This window comes from Rhinolophus hipposideros (assembly GCF_964194185.1).
Source record: "Rhinolophus hipposideros genome assembly, chromosome: 3".
NCBI classification, from domain to species: domain Eukaryota; kingdom Metazoa; phylum Chordata; class Mammalia; order Chiroptera; family Rhinolophidae; genus Rhinolophus; species Rhinolophus hipposideros.
In genome coordinates, this window is record NC_138049.1 from 6,939,829 (window position 1) to 6,957,887 (window position 18,059).

Below are 18,059 nucleotides of genomic sequence, written 5' to 3' on the forward strand. Positions count from 1 at the left end.
CTGAAGGTCCAGGGTTCCCCCTCTTTACTGGGGACCAATCAAAGGGTTGGACGCATCATGCACTTCACCGGGATTACCCCAAACGCTAAAATGCCAGTGGTTCCTGTAACACGCCAGCTCACTCGCAAAGCCTCTGGGGTCACAGACATTATGACCCTTGTCCTCAGATACTGACGACTAATGAAGACATGCTTCATGTCACTCAGCCAGCGTGAGGCTCCGAGGAGAGAGGAAGGACGCAGTGGCCTAAGAACGAGTTTGCCTGCTGAACCCAGCCGTCTCTGCAGGCCTCCTGCTGCTCTCCACCTGGTAGAGAGCCCAAGGGGAGCCTTTACTTAAGGACATACACCCCTCCCCCAGCTTCCAAAAGATAAAAGACCCAGAGAGGGCCTTGCTCACAGATTCTGGGGCCTTTAATTTGGCGAGATGCTCTACTGGACATGAACACCATGATCCTCAGAGAGCTGCCCTGAGTCCTCTCTGGCCACTCTCCGCCGGAACCACTTAGAACTGCAGTCAGGTCATGTCACTTTCCTGCTCAAAACCACCAGTGCTTTCCTATCACACTCGGGATAAAATCAGGGGCTGGCTGTCTCCTGCTACCACCTGACCTCACTCCCACCACTCCTGCCCCTGCCAATCAAGTCTAGTCACAGGATTCTTGCCGGTCCTTAAATGCCCAGCTCTCCCTTCTTGGGGGTCCTCACATTTGCTATTCCCAAGATGTTTCCAGGTCTCCTAAGGCCACCCTTGACCACCATACAAAGAATTGCCTCCCCGTCTCTTTTTCCTTCCAGAATGTAAGCTCCATGGAGCAGGAATGTTCTCTGCTTTGTTCCCTGCTGAGATCCTAGTACCTTGACACCTGCTGACCTCATAGAAGGTACTCAAAATATTTCCTGGAGGAAGCAATGAATGCTTATCACCTAATGTGGAGAGGACAAAGTAGAGGAAAGTGGAGAGTTGGGAGGAGGTCCTGGGCTCTGCCCAGAGGATAAATGACGACTCAGACCTCAGGCTCCCAGCCCTCAGTGTTGTCACTTAAAAAAATCTGCCTCAGATATGTGATTCCTTTTTACCTTATTTAAAAAAAAAAAAAAGAAAAAGAAAAAATGTTTCTCTGTCACTAAAGTTGTCAAGTATTTTCCAAGAGCTGAAGTATAGCTTTTTTTTATTTTAATGACAGATAATCAAAAGACACACAGTTATTCTGCTTGATTAAATGTATGCAAACACTTTTTATCATCTGCATCTAGAACTACAGGTAGGAGATTGTTTCCACCATTTTGTCTTGTTTTAGTAGTCGGGGGAAATGGGATAAAATAACATACGACAAAAAAAAAAAAAAATCTACCCATTCATTATGTGTTACCAGGATTCCAGAAATAGGGAAATGGGAAAGAAAATGGGTAAAACCTATTTCAGGTGCACTCTGCCCTTTCCCTGTCTTCTTGGATCTCTCCCCATGCAAGGAGGGAGAACACTGACCTTTCTTTTTCCACCTCTTTTGTTTCCAGCCTGATCTGTACAACCTGGTTCTTGAGAATACAGACAGTCCCCGATTTATGATGGTTCAACTTACGATTTTTCAACTTTATGATGGTGTGAAAGCAACACGCATTCAGCAGAAACCATACTTTGAGTTCTGAATTTTGATCTTTTCCCAGGCTAGCGACATGTGGTAAGATACTCTCTCCTGAGCTGGGTAGTGGCAGCGAGCCACAGCTCCCACTCAGCCCTGCAAGCATGTCAGTAACCAACCCACACTCTACAGGGTACTGGGTTGCCAGCATTTTTTGGGGTAATGTGTCCTGTGCACATTTAAGTTAGACTAGGCTAAGCTGTGATGTTCGGTAGGTTAGGCATATTAAACGCATTTTCAACTTACATTATTTTCAAGTTACAATGGGTTTATCGGAATGTAACCTCATCATAAATTGAGAATCATCTGTGCAGATTTTATGGGACATTTCCCACAATACCCTGCCAAACCCCTGTCAAAATGACTCAATAAACCAACAAGTACAGAGCACAAGCTATAAAAGCTGAGGAAATAGCAAATCCACTTTAGTATTTGTTTAACAACATTTCCAAAAGTAACAAATGAGAAAGGCAACTTGTGTACTTGAATTAAAACTGGCTAAAATTAATCTGCTTTGGCTTATCTTGGAGTGTAAGAATTGTGAACTAAAACACACACCCACCAAAATGGCTGCTATTAAAAAGACTAGCAAATGGTGTAGAAGGAAAAAACAAAACAAAGGCTAGCAATAGCACGTGCTGGTAAAGGTGTGGAACAATTGGAACACGCATGCATCGCCAGCGGGACTGTAAACTGGTTCGATTTTGGAAAGCCGCCTTGCTGTATCTACTTAAAGCTAAACTTATGCCACCCCTCAACCCAGCAAATGCATTTTTGGACACATACCACATGGCATGTGCTGGAACATTCACTGCAGCTTTAACCCCAATAGACAGAACCTGGACACCACACACGTGTCACTCAACAGGGGAATGGATAGAGTGTGGTATTCAGACAGTGGGATGTTTGTTACACAGTAATGAAGAGGACAAACTACCCTCTCATGTGATGACATGGATGAATCTGACAGGCGTACCGATGAGTGAATGAAGTGAGGCAACACAAAGAGTACACTTGGATGATTCCACTTACATGAAGTTTAAAAACAGTCAAAATTAATCTGCGGTGGCAGAGATCAGAGCAGTGGTGAGTATTGACTGTAGGAGCAGGAAGGCACCTTCTGAGGTATTGGAAATTCGATATCCGAGTCGCGGTACCCAGCTATATACAGTGATTATGTAAAAATTAATCGCTTTGTACATTTATAACTTGCTCGCTGTATGTATGTTATGCCTCAATTTAAAATTAAAAACGAATAATTGTAGGCAAGGATCATACCCTGCCTTTGTTCTTGTTCCAGGAGCTTATCAAACAGTTAAAACACTATTCCCACAGTCCAGTCACCTGGAAGATGATGAAAATGGACCACTCACCATGTGAGATGAAAACCATAGCGAAACAGGCTGCCCCTGCCACCAGATTTGACACAGCCAACGGGTAGAGGCGGCCAACGCGGTCAATGGTGAGGATGATGATGAGGGCTGCTGGGAATTCCACCAGGGCAGAGTAGAAGAAATCCAGGTAGAGGTTCCTACCCGTGGCACCCATGTGCATGATGAGGCCTTGATAAAGCACGGAGCTGGTAAACCTAAGCAAAGAGAAGCCGAGTCAAAGGCAAGCTCCATGGAAGAGGAGAGTGAGGGTCCTGGCAGGAAGACAAAGGACCCTATAAGCTGGAGAGAAGCATGTGTCCCCTGATTTAGAATGTCCTAGAGCAATATGAGAAGAGGGCGGTAAATATCAGAAAAGGTATCCTAGAAAGGCCCTGAATGAAAACTTCCTTTCAGAGTTTATGTGAGAGTATGAACTCCAGGGTATACCCACATTTCCTGGAGGTCACAAATGATGATTGCTACTGCTTACTGTATAGCTAGGTCCCTGGCCCAGCACTGAGCACTGCACATGCCCTACCTCATCTAATGCTCCAATAGGCCTCCGAGACAATGGGCAGAAGACAATGGTAAGTGAGCCAGTTCAGGAATCAGATTGCTGTATGAGCTGTGTGACCTTAAGTAAATGCACTAACCTCTCTGTGCTTCAAGTCCCTCGACCGTAAATGGAATAATAATAGCACCTACCACATTGGTTTGTCTTGAATATTCATTAAATTAATGGACAAAAAGTCCTTAGTATAGTTCCTGGCACATACTCTCTAAAGCACTCAATAAAGATGAACTTTTATTGTAGTCATCTTGTCATCTTCCCAAGATCAAGTATCCAGAACAAAACGAAGCAGAGACACTGGCCAAGTCTCTCCATCTCCACAGTGCTGCTCCCTCCACCACATCGCACTGCCTTTAATGAGTGGTATTTACTTACTGTCTTCCACCCCATATCCCACTGCATGACTCCTTTATCTGTATTCAAGGAAAGAAGAGCCATGTTTCAGAATATGGTACATAGGCCAATGGGGATCAGCTAAGTTGCTCTCACTCCAGGGAAAATTTAGAGGCTTCCATGTGTCACTTTTGGAAAAAAATGTATTAATTTTGGAGGCCATTTTTGAACCATTTTATTATATTAGTATTTGCTCTCTGAGAAAAGATTTTGGTTCATAAGAAATTACTATCGTCTCCCAGCATGCAAATTCCCTATCAGCTCCAAAACTGAGCTCACGGCTGATGTTTCTTATTAATATAACCCCCGGTTTGATAAAGCTGTACCAGATAAGCACTGGGATGCTTTTGTTTCTAGTCCCAAATTATTTCGGAGTAGACAAAAGTGTCAAGAGAACAAGAAGGAAGGTGCTTACTACAAATCAGTGAGTCTAGACAGGCCCAGGTGCCCCCTCCAGGCCGTTTAGCCAGTTCAATGGGAATACTGACCTATTACCGATAAAGAGATTGATTTGGGAGAAAGTTGTCGGATAACCTAGATTTTTCTGTCCAAAACAAAAATTCAGTCACCAAGTGTGCAGGGCTGCCACCTTCTGGCAGAACCCATGAACTGCATGTAAACATTAAAAGAAGAGCTGATGGGGACCATTTCTGGTATCTATGTCGGCACCGTTCTAAGCCTTTTACACATATTATCTCATTAATGGTCCCAAAATGCCTATGAGATAGTTATTGTTTTGGACGATGAGGAAACTGAGTCACAGCGAGGTTAGCAAACTTCCCGAAAGCCACACGGCCAGGAGGTGGTGGACACACCTCTCCAGTTGCTATAATGAAAGAGGAAGGTGAGCAAAGGCCTCCAGGCCAGATCAGGTGGGGACCGGTGGTTCATGGAAAGGAATTGCTTTTATTCTCAGAGGATTAGGAAGCCAGTGGACTGTGTGAACAGGGGACTGACCTGGTCTGTTAAGCTTGAAAAGGAAGATCCCTCTGCCCGCTTTGTGACCAGGGCCTAAGGGGCACCAGGGTGAGAGCTGACTGACCAGCTAGGGGGCTTCTCCAGTAACACAGGCAAGAGATTATGATACTCAAACAGGGAACTAAGAGAGCAGGTGATTAGAAATGGCTGATTTTGAATACATTTTCAAGAAAGCATAATTTGCCGAAGGATTGGGTGCAGGGGTGTAAGAAAACAGAGGAGTCAAAAACATGTGTTGGGGACAGCGAGGGGGACGGAGCAGCATAAGAGAAGGAGCAGGTGTCTCTATCTGCAGTGGTCCCGGCCTCTACACAGATGAGACGCCACCGAGTACCAGCAGAAATGCACCCGGCAGTGGTGTGTTGGCAAAGGCTCCTGGGCAGTCATGTGGCTTACATGCAGGATTCCCAGGGCCTGGCGAGCCTGCATCTACAGAACTTGGGATGGATACTGCGGAACTGCGGTTGGAACAACTGCGGTTTCAACCTTCAACAAATATTTATTGGGGGTCTACTATGTGCCAGGCACTGCTGTATTCATTCAGACGCTTAGTTCCAATAGAACCTTACATGGAAGTGCACAAAAGTGTAGCAGCAGCAGAGCGGCTGATGGGGGGAGTAGGGAAGCCCAGAGTCCGGCTACTCAGCCCATGTGTGGGGGGAGTGACCGGAACCACCTTCATGTTGAGGTGAAAGCCCTGAAGTTGGGAAGCCCACCCAATGTCTTCTGAGAAGATAGGGTGAGACGTCCCCCTCAAGATAGCAACCTGGGAGGAGAATGCAGACCCTTGGTGTGGGTGAGGGGTACGTGGATGAATCTACCTTTATGCGAGTTTCCTAGTTGGTGGGTGACAAAAGCACAAACACTCTCAGGCAGGGTAGATGAAGTTCTAAAATGAGAGGAAGGGCTCTTCCCTTTGGAAAGCACCAGGAGCCACTGAAATCCCATCCACCTGCTGGCGCTAGGTCGAACCTTGGCTATTCCCAAAAGACCAGCCATGTGGGACTTGAGGCAACCTTGGGAACCCTTCGTCATTGTTCACTCATCTTACTGCTGACCCCGCATGTGTCAGAACCTCTTCTTACTAAAATGAGGCCTTTCCCCCATTATTCAATCCTCAAGGGAGAAGAAAGGATGTCTTTCTAAGAGCTCTCTGACTACTCAAAAACCATCTTGAAATTCCTTTCACATCTCTCTCCCCCGAGTTGTTCCACTGTCTTTGACTTAAACCCCAGTGTGTGGGCAGCACTCCAGTTCTGTCTGGGGGAAGATGAAAGACAGGCCTCTTACCACAGGTACATCAGGATGAAGGTGTGCTTTCTCAGGTGCGGTGTGCGGACCAGGTCTGCAAACGAAGGGCTCAACTTTTCGGTGACATCCTCTTCGAGAGAGAGCATCTAAGAGAGAATCAGAGCATCCGCCCACCTCCAAGTTACGTGATCAGGAAAAGCCCTCAGAGGGCCCCCGAGGTCACCATCACCATGGCTGGCTGCACTCTGCCTCCATCACCCCAAAACCCACCCAGGCCTTCCTGCTTCCCAAGGCAGCCCCACATAGACCCAACCCAAAACTTCAGTGACCTGAGAAAAACCCCTTGCTAGCTGGTCACCTTTAGATTAGCAGGAGGCAGTTTGCCATTCTTTTGGGCAATATGGTCCATTATCTTTATTGCTTGAGAGTTTCTCTTTTGCGATAACAGCCATCGGGGAGACTCGGGCACACACCTGTAGACAGATTGCCAGTATGAGGCATTTTCCCCCGAGCTCGTCTGACATCGAGCCCTGATCAGCGTGAGGCTGTTGCTCAGAGCAGTACACCCTCCTCACCTGGGGATGGTAGTTCTAGTGGACAAGGACCTGGGGTCGTCGGGTGCTGCCCTGGGAGGCCCACGCAGGAGCTCTGTGAGTCACTGGGGCTCTCAGGGCCACCTGCTAAGAGTTACTGACCAAAAGGGAACTTGCCCTCTGTAGCCTTTATTCCCGGTCTCTCCCGGAAGCTGGTAGCCTGTCCCTCTGGGAAATTTCTCACACATAATAGATGTGCCACATGTCCCATGTCCTCCACGCTTGTGTTACAGCAGGGTATCTCCATGGATACAAGCGCTATTGAACAAGTCTCAAAATTTCTCCAAAACAAAACCCCAAAACTGCATTCACTTTTGATTACCATCAGATGGACACCGTGCTGTCTATGTCAAATGGAACGAGGGTGTTACAACGCAAAGACTGGGACTCTCTGATAAGGCACAGGCACAGCGCCATCCCACTGGCCGTCCCAACTCAGCCAGGCGCGACTTTCCCACTGGACAGCCGCTTGTCTCACGCTGACAAGAAGGCAGGCCCTTCCCGAACGTAAATGTACCACACCGAGGGGCCAGCCTTCATGCAGGGAGTCTACTTAGTGCTGAGGATTAGATTTGTCCTCAGCAAAACGGGGACAAAGGTGCGTGGATGAGATACTTCTCTCCACCTCCTTCTCTGCTGTCCTCTCTTCCCGCTCCCACAATACAAACTCATCTGTCTAGTTGCTTATTCCTTCAGACCCTGCCACGTGCTCATAGATAATGAGATTAATATCTCATTTGAGCTGGTTTTGCTTCATAATGGTTTAACGTGCACATTCCCCAGAGAACATTTCATCCATCCATCCATCCATCCATCCATCCATCCATCCATCCATCCAGTCCACAAAGAGCAAATGCCTGCTATGTGGCTGGGTACATTTTTGTCTGTCTCGTAGCGTCACACGCTCTATCTAGGAGAATGCGAATTAAAAGAGACTCCATTAGAGGGTAGGTCCCTGTGCCATGAGGGCCGGCCAGCCTGTTATGTTAGGACACCCCAAATGGCACAAATGGCGGTACACACTGGGCACTGGGAGTGGCCCTGTGCTATGCATGTGGCCACCATGGCCGTTTGGGGGACAGCTCGTGTGGCAGCTGAGGTCAGCGTTAACCAAATGTGGTGTCAGGAACTGGAAAGGCAGTACCAGTAGTAGAACAGGAAGAGGAACATGGGCACAGAGACGGCCAGCTGCAGCCCCCGCCAGTGAGGGATGGCGTAGGCCACCCCGCAGAACAGCACGAGACCCGCCGTGAAGGCCATCTGGTAGAGGATCGCCACCGTTCTTCTGTAGCCCAGGCCCACAAACTCTGTGGCTGAAAAAAGAGGCATGTCACTATCGGGGCTCCTTGGAGGACAGAAGGCAGACACGGGCCATCCCCAGGCCCTTCCTTTCCTCCTCATGAGCCCCAGTCTTGCCCCCACCGCCTGTTCCCCAGGTTCCTCTCAGGTGTGTCATCCATTTCTCCTGCCCCCAATGACAACCAGGCCCAAGACCTAGATTCGTCCCCATGTCCTGCTGATACTCGGCTTCAAGGTTCCCCAACACACACCACGCTGTTTTGTCCCAGCTTTTCTCCAGCTGTCCCTTTTCTCATCCCCTCATTGACCATCTGTAGTTCTCGTTATCAGTCTACGGGGCTCTCCTCCTGTAAGCTCCAGACAGAGCTAGAATATTCTTCATGATCCCAGGAGTATTCATTAATTAGACAAATGTCTTTGAGTGCCTACAAGGGGCCTGGCCTGTTCTGGGTGTTGGAATGCACCATGGACTTAATGGGCAGAGTCCTGCCCTTGTGACCTCACATTCTCATGAGAGATGGCAGACAATACACACAGAAAGTGAGTAAATTAGATGCCTGGTTAGAATTCAACATGTGCGATGGGGAGACAAATAGTTAAGTGCAGAAGGGGAATCAGGAGAGTCAAGGGTGAGGGGTTGGTTTTTCAGAGAGCGGTGGAGTGGGCATCACAGGTGAAACCTGGAAAAGAGCGCTGGGTGCAGGAGTCAGCCTCACTCACGGGGGAAGCAAATCCCAGGCAGAAAGGACCATAAAGAGAGGGACCACGTGGCTAAAGAAAGGTGACAGGGAGGCAGTAGGCGTGGCCCAGCTGTGGGGGAGGTGCTGACTGCAAGCCATCCGGCCTGAGCCACTGATCAGACAGCACTTTGCACACTGAGGGGGTGGGGTCTGCAGGTGGGATAGGTTTGGGGAGGGAGGACAAAGTCCTGGGTCCTGCCACGTTGAGGAGTCAGTAAAGGAGACTGAGAAGGAGACAGCAGCAGAGACCAGGGAGCATATGACCTGCACCCAATGGGGAAGCCCGTTGGAGAAACACAAGCCAGCCGTAAGCTCTCCCTCCATCACAGATGGAGTTCTGGCGTCTATCTCCCTCCCTGTCTAGCCCTTGAGCTCCCTGGAATAGGAAGTCTACCATATCTCTCTTGGTGCCAGCAGTCCTGCCCCAGCGCCTGCCACATGTCAACAGTGACACTGCAGGAAGAGGACCGGCAGGCACTGTTCTAAGCTATACCGTGGTTCCCCGAAAATAAGACCTTGCCAGACCATCAGGTCTAATGCGTCTTTTGGAGCAAAGATTAATATAAGACCCTGTGTTATTTTACTATAAGACTGGGTCTTATATAATATCATATCATATCATATCATATATATTATATAATACTGGATCTTATGTTAATTTTTGCTCCAAAAGACACATTAGAGCTGATGGTCCGGTGAGGTCTTATTTTAGGGGAAACACGATACCTGTAGACATACTCCGCATGGCACTGTCATTCCCACGTTGAGGACAGAAGGCTCAGCGAGATTACGGAACTTGACCAAGATCACAGAGCCTGTCAGTGTTAGAAGCCTGGATTTGACCCTGAGTTAATCCCCTTAGCTGTGAGCCAGATAGTACATATTCTGCATACAGATGACTAGGCTCTCAATAAATGTGTGTTGACCTCATTAAACTTAACCAAGGTGTTCATGGTTTCTCAAAGGAGGAGCATGATTTCTCTTGGCCTTAGTGAACCATTTCTCAGAATACCAAACCATAGGACATTGTTTTCAGAGGTGGCAAGATGTGGCTGTTTTTTCTCTGTTCTCCACAAATGAGCAAAACTGTGGGTCAATCCTCATTGCTGTCTGAGATGCCCCATCCATGGGCTGAGCAAAGCACAGACAGCTCTCTTACACTACTTTCTTCTAAGAAAGTATTTTTCACTTGCTAGCCTTACCCTTCATAGACTATTTGAAAGGGAAAAGAAGAATTACTGATGTTGGTTTACACCTCAATTTTTTTTTTAAATCATGATGTTTGTCTTTTCTCTTATTTCCTCTTATGTCTGCTCTCCTAACTCTTAAATGTCCTTCAAACCAGTTCAGTTGGTTGTATTTCTTTTGGGAGATGCTGTTTCTTTCATAATTATAATGTTAAAATACAGTCCCACATGTCTCTCCTTCATGCGCCACCACTCCTCTAAACATATTAACATGTGATGTTTTTGTTCCCAAACAGATTTGTCGATATGGAAATACTGATCTATTTAAGTAGTTAAGTGTCTTTCAGACAAAAAAAAAGGGGAGTAAGGCAGGGGAAGAAAGAAAAAGAGGCCATCCCTCCACCCTGCCCTGCCGTAGTCATACAGACAACAAACACAACTAGAGTTATTACGATTTCTCCAGATCCCACAAACACCCCTCCCCCCCAAAAAAAGCCCACCTTCACACTTGGCTCCATCCATTCTACTCCACTACCTGACCTCTGTGCTTTCTTATAATGTATGGAAACCTCAAGCCAGCGATGCTTACTCAAGGTGTAGCCAGCTGTCCAGCTGCCTTTGCTGACAAGCCCCTGCAGCAGGCGGAAAAGCAGCAGGGATGTGTAGTCAGGCGCGACGGCCATGAGGACGCCTGAGATGGCACTGATGAAGGTGGTGGCCAGGACACATAATTTACGGCCGAACCTGCAGCGGGGGGGAGACAGGGAGGTAAGGCGCTGTGCAGTATCTGAGTCAGATGGGCAAATGCGAAAGCAAGGGACCCCATCGGGAGGTGCACGTCACTGCTTTCCTGAGGGACAGTGGGGTCTGTTGGGTATCACTGCTCCAACCTGAGCGCCCACTCGTCCGTCCTCAGCGAACAGAGGCTCTTTTAAGGTAAATCAATTCGCTCTAAAGAGGAATCCTGGCCGCTCTCAGCAACATGGGTGGGTGGCTTCCCTCAGCGACTCTCCCAGTTCTCACACTGGTCTCCTCTCAGGACCTTTGTATTTAACAGATTGCTTTATTATTAACAGGATTTAACAGGGTGTACCAGAAACCAGGCTTTCCCCCACACTTATCAACGGTTATAAAAGCTTTTCTGGGAAAATATTCAGTTCTAATAGTATGACTTCTGAGAATTACTTTTCCTTTTTTTCATGAATGAAATTGGCAAGTGACTTGCTAAAGCTTCATCCCAGGATCGTGCTTTATTGATCGAACTTTTATATTTTATCCTTCATTCTCGCCCAGTAAGAAAGGAAACGAGAGCCCAACCTCACATGCGGTCAAAATGATTTCACCCACACCCAAGATATCTCTCCTGGCCCAGCAGGTGCCCTCCTTTTCTCTGTCATCCTCCTTCCTAGACTCCAACATGTCATTTCATTTGTCTACTCCGTATCCTCTCTCCTCAAATCTCCTGTCCCTTCCCCATGCCACCCACACCAGCCAATAAACTTCCTCATTCTTTACTAAATATAGAAACTTTTCGTCAGAAGCCCATATCTTCTCACCTCAGAATATTCAGACCTACCAGCATCAGCGCCCATCCCCTCCATCTTGTCTCGTGTCTCCTACCAAAGGCCACTCCACCCGCTGCCCTCAGACAGCCCCTTGTCTATGCCCCTTTGTTCCCTCGCTTTCTCCACGATGACGTCACACTTAGCCTAGACCCTTCACCTCTCCAGTACACCCTCATTTCCAGCTGTCCTTCACAGCCAACTCGTTTTAAAAACTTGTCCATGCAAATAAACTCCACTTTCTCATGTCTCATTTTTCTTCAATCTTCCATTGACACCATTCTTTTCATGGGTACTCTTGGCCGCCATGTCCGCAGACTGAGCACTTCCCCTCCTCGGGCCGATCTCTTCTCTCATTTCCCATAGCATCACACTGTCCCAGTAGGTGACTGTCCTTTTATCTCGCTGCCATTTCTTCTAAATCTCCTTTGCCAGCAATTCCTTCTCTACCAACCTCTACATGTTGAAGTCCTCTCTCTATACCCTCTTCTAGCTTATCTCAAACACGGTTAATGGCTTTAATGCCAATTCCTGGTGACCAATCCCAAATATATAACTCTAGGCAAAACCTTCATCTGACAGCCACCCGTATATCCAGCTGCCTGCTTGACATCTCTTCTATTCTCACAGGCTACTCTTAACACATCTCTGATGTTAACACTTCCAAGTCAGAATTCTTGATGGCTTCCCACCCCTTCCCCCACAGAGCTGTAACAAATTCTGCTCCTAATCCACTGTGTCCCATCTCAAAAGATGGGCCCACCCCCATCCAGTTGCTCAAAGCATAACCGTTGGCTTTGTCCCCCTTTCTCCTAGACCCCCCACTCTAACTACACAATCTGCATGCAGTTTCACCCTCCAAAATCCATCGTAAATCTTCACCTTTTTCCGTCTTGCTCCCCACCGTAGCCCAAAGCATTAGCTACCATGTTGTCTCCAGAAACTTCTGCAATAGATTCCAACTGGCCCTATTCTTCCACCACTGCCCCTGAAAAGCCCTTCTCCTGATCGCGTTGGCACTGTGTGCAGTTGGATCAGCCTTTGCATACCTGTCTGCAATGTAGCCGACGCCCAGGGAGCCTAGGAAGAAGCCCACGTTCACACAGGACTGAAAGAGGTCCACCTTCCAGGAGTTCTCACAGACCAGGTTAAACTGCAGGGGGCGCAAACACAAGACCGTTTGTAAGTCAAACTGCACCTTCCATCCTCTCTCCAGACAAAGCAAATACATGGCACAAAATGTGGGCTCCTTGGGTATCTGAGGTCAGATGGGCAAATGAGAAAGCAAGGGTCCCCATCAGGAGGTGCATGTCACTGCTTTCCTGAGGGACAGTGGGGTCTGTTGGGTATCACTGCCCCACCTGAGCGCCCACTCGTCCGTCCTCAGCGAACAGAGGCTCTTTTAAGGTTAATCTATTGGGTGTTTCACATCATTTTCTCTTACCACATTTTCACTAAACAAATTCAAGATTTCTGGTGAATCTCAATTTCAATATATGCCTAATATCTTTGACCCTCCCTATATATTAATTAAAGAGGCTATCATCAAGTGTTCAGCCACTGATAGTTGGTTATCAAAGGACTGCATGGCTGGTAGCTTTTCTAAGAAGAAGTAAAAAGAAATACAGCAAAGTAATTTTCCAAAAACAAAAATGTACCAAAATAAATATAACACGTTTACCAGAATTAGTCAAAAGTCCTTAATTAAATACATATTTATTACATACTTAATCATGTAAATTCCACCAATAATTCTGCAAATTCTGTTGTGACTGACAGAGCTGTGAGTGGCAATGTGAGAAAAACTGAGCAAAGACGCGGGCTTCTTGGGGGCAGCACCTGCTCTAGCACAGTGTGTGGGCGGGGCCCAGGGCCAGGGGAGACTCCCAGCGGCCCCATGCCCAGAGCCAGGAAAGGGGAGGGCTGGGGGGCAGAGACAGAGTACAGGCAGGCAAGGTCTGCCTGGGGAAGCTTCCTTTTTGTTCGGATTTAGAGGAAGTCCCCCGTGCCTGCCACAAGCATGGGTGACGCTTGTTCACACCTGGGCGCGTGGGAGGCCTGAATGTGGTAGCAACACCAGTCCGCGTTAGAGTGCAGAGAGGGCAGACAGAAGGATGCAGATCCAGGGAGAGGAGAGGGCCTGCAGGGGCGCAGGCAGCCCTCGGCCCACCCCCTTCTTGGTACAGCCCTATTGGGGGTATCCAGAGCCAAAGTCTCCCTTTCCTCCCTATTTACCATGGATTCATGTCCCCATCCTACCGGACAACCCTGGGGGGGGGGCTGAAAGGAGGGTAGGCACTTAGCAACTTTGGGCCTCAGTTTCCCAGTCTGAAATGTGTATTGTGCCTGTTCTGTCACAATCACAAAGCTACTGTGAACCCAGAAGGGAAGTCACTTGAAAATGGCTTTGGTAAATAATAGGCCATTTGACTTGTTTTATTACCCACCACCCTCAAACCTCTGAATTTACCAGTTTAAGTCATGTCACTGTCAGTCATTCAGAGCCCAGTCTCTGCGTTCAGCCAGCCTGGAGTTCCACCTGACCGGCCGCTGACTTCCTTCAGAGGAGCACTTTTTAAAATAAAATATAGGTAAAGCTCCGTGTCACCACCTGACTTTCAGAAACTGATAGTCAGTCCTATTATCTGTCTTACATCCAGACCCCGCTGTCTACTCCCGGAATAGTTCAGTTCTGGGGGCCCGACAGCTACCACTTGCATCATTGCCATTCTCTCTACCAATCCAGATGTTCGTGCCCTTCCAGCTGGAAGCATGCCCTCCCCACGGAGCTTCTCCAGCCTGCCCTGGGCGCTGGCATTAGGACACATGGGGACAGATCCCCCTGGGTGTTACTTGGCTCCCCAGAGTCTGTATCTCAAACTGCACAACTCTCTTTTTGAAGCCCCCACCCACATTACCCAAGAGGATGTTCTGTGAACACTAGATTTCACTAAAGTGAAAACAGGGCCCTGTGTTTTGTCTCTTGTTCTAATCTTTGCAAACGGTGTCTGTCAGATACCCCTGCCACCCTCCCTGAAATGGCCTGGGTCCGTCTTTTCTTGGACTATTCAGAAGCCATGTTCAAGGTCAGGCACCCCTAGTCTGGTGCGGGGCTGGAGCTGCATTTGAGATGGCCAGGCCTCCCGACAGGGGAATCAAAAGCAGGAATACACAGTCCTTCCCCGGGGCCCCCGAGGGGGTTGAAACCTGTAATTCAAATAAGTTGCCCCATTGTCCTCCCCTCAGCAAATTCCAACGGCCAAGGCAAGGCTGAGTTAAAGATTATTCCTGTAGAAATGAGTAACTAAGGTGAATTCCCCAGGAATAAGCTTCAGCATAGGATGAAGGGTGGAGGCAAAGGCAGTTTGGACACAATCATCAGGGAGAATTCGAGGGGCGCCCACTCCATCCCCACCAGTTGGGCTTGGGACCATTGTCAAGGCCCAGCGAGGTCTCACTCCATTGCCTAAACAAGACCAAATTCCCTTGTTTGGCACAAAGGCAGGCTTGCCAGATTTAACAAAAACAAACAAATAAGCAAACAAACAAAAAACCAGGATGCCCAGTTGAATTTTAATTTCAGATAAACAACACTTTTTTTAGTATAAGTATGTCCCATGTAATGTTTGTGTTCCCTGCCTCCAGCATCAGTACCAAATATTATGCAATATCTGGGACATAATTATCCTAAAAAGTGTTCATGGTTTATCTGAAATTCTAATTTAATTGAGTGCCCTGTATTTTGTCTGGTGACCTGACATAAGGACTCTGCTCTGGCCCAAAGGTGAGGATATCACCATCACTCTTCCCAACTGCCCCCCCCACTCATCTACAGGACCCTAAGTCTGAGTCAACTTAACAACTCATTGCTCCCCGAATGTAGCATGTGCTCCCTCTCTCTATCCTGTTCCCTCTCTCCTTGCTGCTCAAAATACCACCCAAGCCTCCATTCAAATGCCACCTCCTACCAGAAAACTCCAGGGGTCAGCTCAGCAGCTAAGACCCCCCTCCTTAGGGGGCCATTGGCCCCTCTGCATTTGCCCACACGTGGTCTTATTCTCACCACCCTCTCCCTCTTTTCCTCGCTCCCCCAGAGACTGCAAACCGGAGAGAACCTCATAGCTTTCTTCTCTGTGCCCCTCCCAGCATCACATCCAGTGCTAGAACCCAGCGAAAGCTCAGAGCGCGTTTATTGAATGAACAGATAGGTGACTGCATCCGATACTTTACAGGCAAAATATGTCTCAGACACAGAGAGCAAAGTGACCCGCTGTGGGCTGCTTCTGTATCCCAGCAGAACGTTGCACAGTTTAGTGTCCCTGGGTGATGTGTCATCCAACCGGCTTTGTCTTTGGATGGGACCTTGGACACCAGGTCCACGCAGTGGCACACAAAGCAAGTTGCACCAGCGCCTGCTTCTCCTGAAGGGGAAACTTGCTGTTCTGTCCCCTCTCCTCCCAGATAGCGTGCTGATCAGGCAGGAGAGAAGGGACACAGCGCTTTCCCCAGTAACAGCCCCAAGTGTGTTGACCGTGAAACCACTAAATTACCTGCTGTTCCAGGGAAGCTGTGCCCTTGACAAGACCAGGCTTTGCTAACGCAGAGCCTCTGCATAGGTTCTGGCTTCGCCGAGTGACCACGGTGCTCATTCCCCAGTGCCCACACTTGGCACAGTGCAACAGTTTCAAAAGGGTCCATGAAGGAAAAAAATCTGGTGGCTTTTTACTAAAATATTCTCAAAGCAAAATGCTCATATAACCCATTAAATTGTCCAAGCGAGGTCCGTTGACCCCACTGCGCTCTAGCCCGTAGGCCACCCACAGGGCCGCCTAGTGGAACTCAGTTTATGTTTGGTCAGCACTTTCACAAAGCACTTTCAGCTGAACTTCACAACCTATGAGGCAGGTCATTATCATTCCTGGCTTACTGGTGAGGAAACTAGGGCTCAGAGAGGCTGAGTAACCAACTCAGTGATACTCAGCTAACCCGAGGCCTGGCTGGAATTCAAACCAGCCGACTCCCAAGCCAGGGCAGTTTCTACACTATTTCAGCAGCTGGTGTTTAGCTGTCATGTATCCATGACTCTGGACAGGAGGAAGAGGGACCCATAATTCTAAAAATGAGGAAGCTGAAACACAGGTGAATTCTGTAGGATCCTGGAGAGGCCAGGGAGTGGGGACATCAAGAGGAGAAACCCCAGTCCCTCCATAGATTAATGTCCAAACAATCCATCTCACCCTGTCTTGCGATGGTCTCTCTGACCCTCAGTTTCCTCCTCTAACACCCAGAGCCTGTGAAGGATTAACCAGGGAAGAATGCAGAGTGTCCGGCCAGGATGGACCCTGTCACATAAGTGTTCAGTGCATATTTCCTGATGTGAAGCTAAAACTTGCAAAATTTATTACATATTTCCTCCCTGTCCCTGAAACCTACACGTTCCCCAAAATGCAGGGCCTGCTCTTACCTCGGTCACGATGGAGGAACCAGGCGTGTCGTACACCCATCCGTGCAGACAGGGGCCCAGCGGCAGGTGGCTCCTGTTGGAGGCCAGACTGGCCAGCGGGTCCACGCAGCCCAGGGCGCTCTGGTTCCAGTCTACCTGGTAGCTGCGGCACTGGCGGGGGAAGGCCTCGCCCTCCGGCCCCGGGCCCGGCACCGTGAAGTTCAGCTCCTCGGCCAGGCTCCACCCGCACCGCCGGCTCAGCTCGGCCACGCCGGGGCTCAGGCAGCGGTGGTCCGGGGTAAAGCCCAGGAAGACGATGCCCACGTAGATGGGGGCGAAGGCAGCTGAGAGCAGGCATAGGGTCAGGAAGGCTTGCTTCTGGAACCAGCCAAACTCCCCAACCTGCTCCAGAACATCATCCACGGTGGGCATGACTGGGCCGGCGCCTCATCACTTTGGCCAGACTTGCTTTGGCTGCAGTGGCCAAGGTCAACCTCTCATGTGGGTTTCTCCGCAATGGGCTGGTTTGAACTCAAGTTGCTGTTTAAGCATGATACACCTGGACACCAACCAATTAGAAATAATCTTTTACCCCAAGGTGCCGGCGTCAGGCACAGGTGGAAAACAGGAAGGTGACTGCCAATTGCTTGGCAAGGAAGTGAATCAGCCAGGCTGAGGTCCTAATTCTCTTGAATTAGAGCTCACTCACAGAGCAGGAGGAGAGAGCCAGAAGGTCGTGTCAACTCTCAGTTATCTTGAGGGCTCTTCCAAAGAGATCTATTCAAAAACTTCTTTTTGTAATACGGATAAATCAAAGATAGCAAACTGATTGCTAGACGGAGCTACAGGGGCTGTGAAATCCCACAGCCTTCACTCCGTTAACTGGTTGGCCCCATATCCCACGGCGAAGCCTGCCTCCCGAGCATGCCTCGGCTGAGCACTGCGTGTTTGCCTCCCAGACTCCACTTCTGTTTGTCTGTCAGGGCTCTGGAGACCAGAATCTCACGGACAAGGAAGCAGTGAATGA

The 18,059-nt window shown here is 48.7% G+C and overlaps 1 protein-coding gene across 9 annotated transcripts in view; it reads right to left on the reverse strand.

Moving 5' to 3' along the window:
* Nucleotides 1-17,746, reverse strand: part of LOC308496302 (solute carrier family 22 member 1-like) — a 28,780-nt gene extending 11,034 nt beyond the window's left edge. For 3 of the 9 annotated variants that reach the window (XM_081045302.1, XM_081045308.1, XM_081045307.1), the window contains exons 1-7: nucleotides 17,054-17,550; nucleotides 12,639-12,742; nucleotides 10,617-10,771; nucleotides 7,946-8,114; nucleotides 6,567-6,681; nucleotides 6,248-6,354; nucleotides 3,016-3,230 (exon numbers count right to left, since the gene is read on the reverse strand). In XM_081045302.1, coding sequence (XP_080901428.1) covers nucleotides 3,016-3,230; nucleotides 6,248-6,354; nucleotides 6,567-6,681; nucleotides 7,946-8,114; nucleotides 10,617-10,771; nucleotides 12,639-12,742; nucleotides 17,054-17,464 — 1,276 coding nt within the window. In that variant the 5' untranslated portion in view covers nucleotides 17,465-17,550. Of the gene's footprint in view, nucleotides 1-3,015; nucleotides 3,231-6,247; nucleotides 6,355-6,566; nucleotides 6,682-7,945; nucleotides 8,115-10,616; nucleotides 10,772-12,638; nucleotides 12,743-16,139; nucleotides 16,394-17,053 lie in introns of those variants that run through there. The other 6 variants (XM_081045309.1, XM_081045310.1, XM_081045305.1 and 3 more) reach the window with 4 other exon arrangements.
* Between the last annotated feature and the right edge of the window lie 313 nt (nucleotides 17,747-18,059).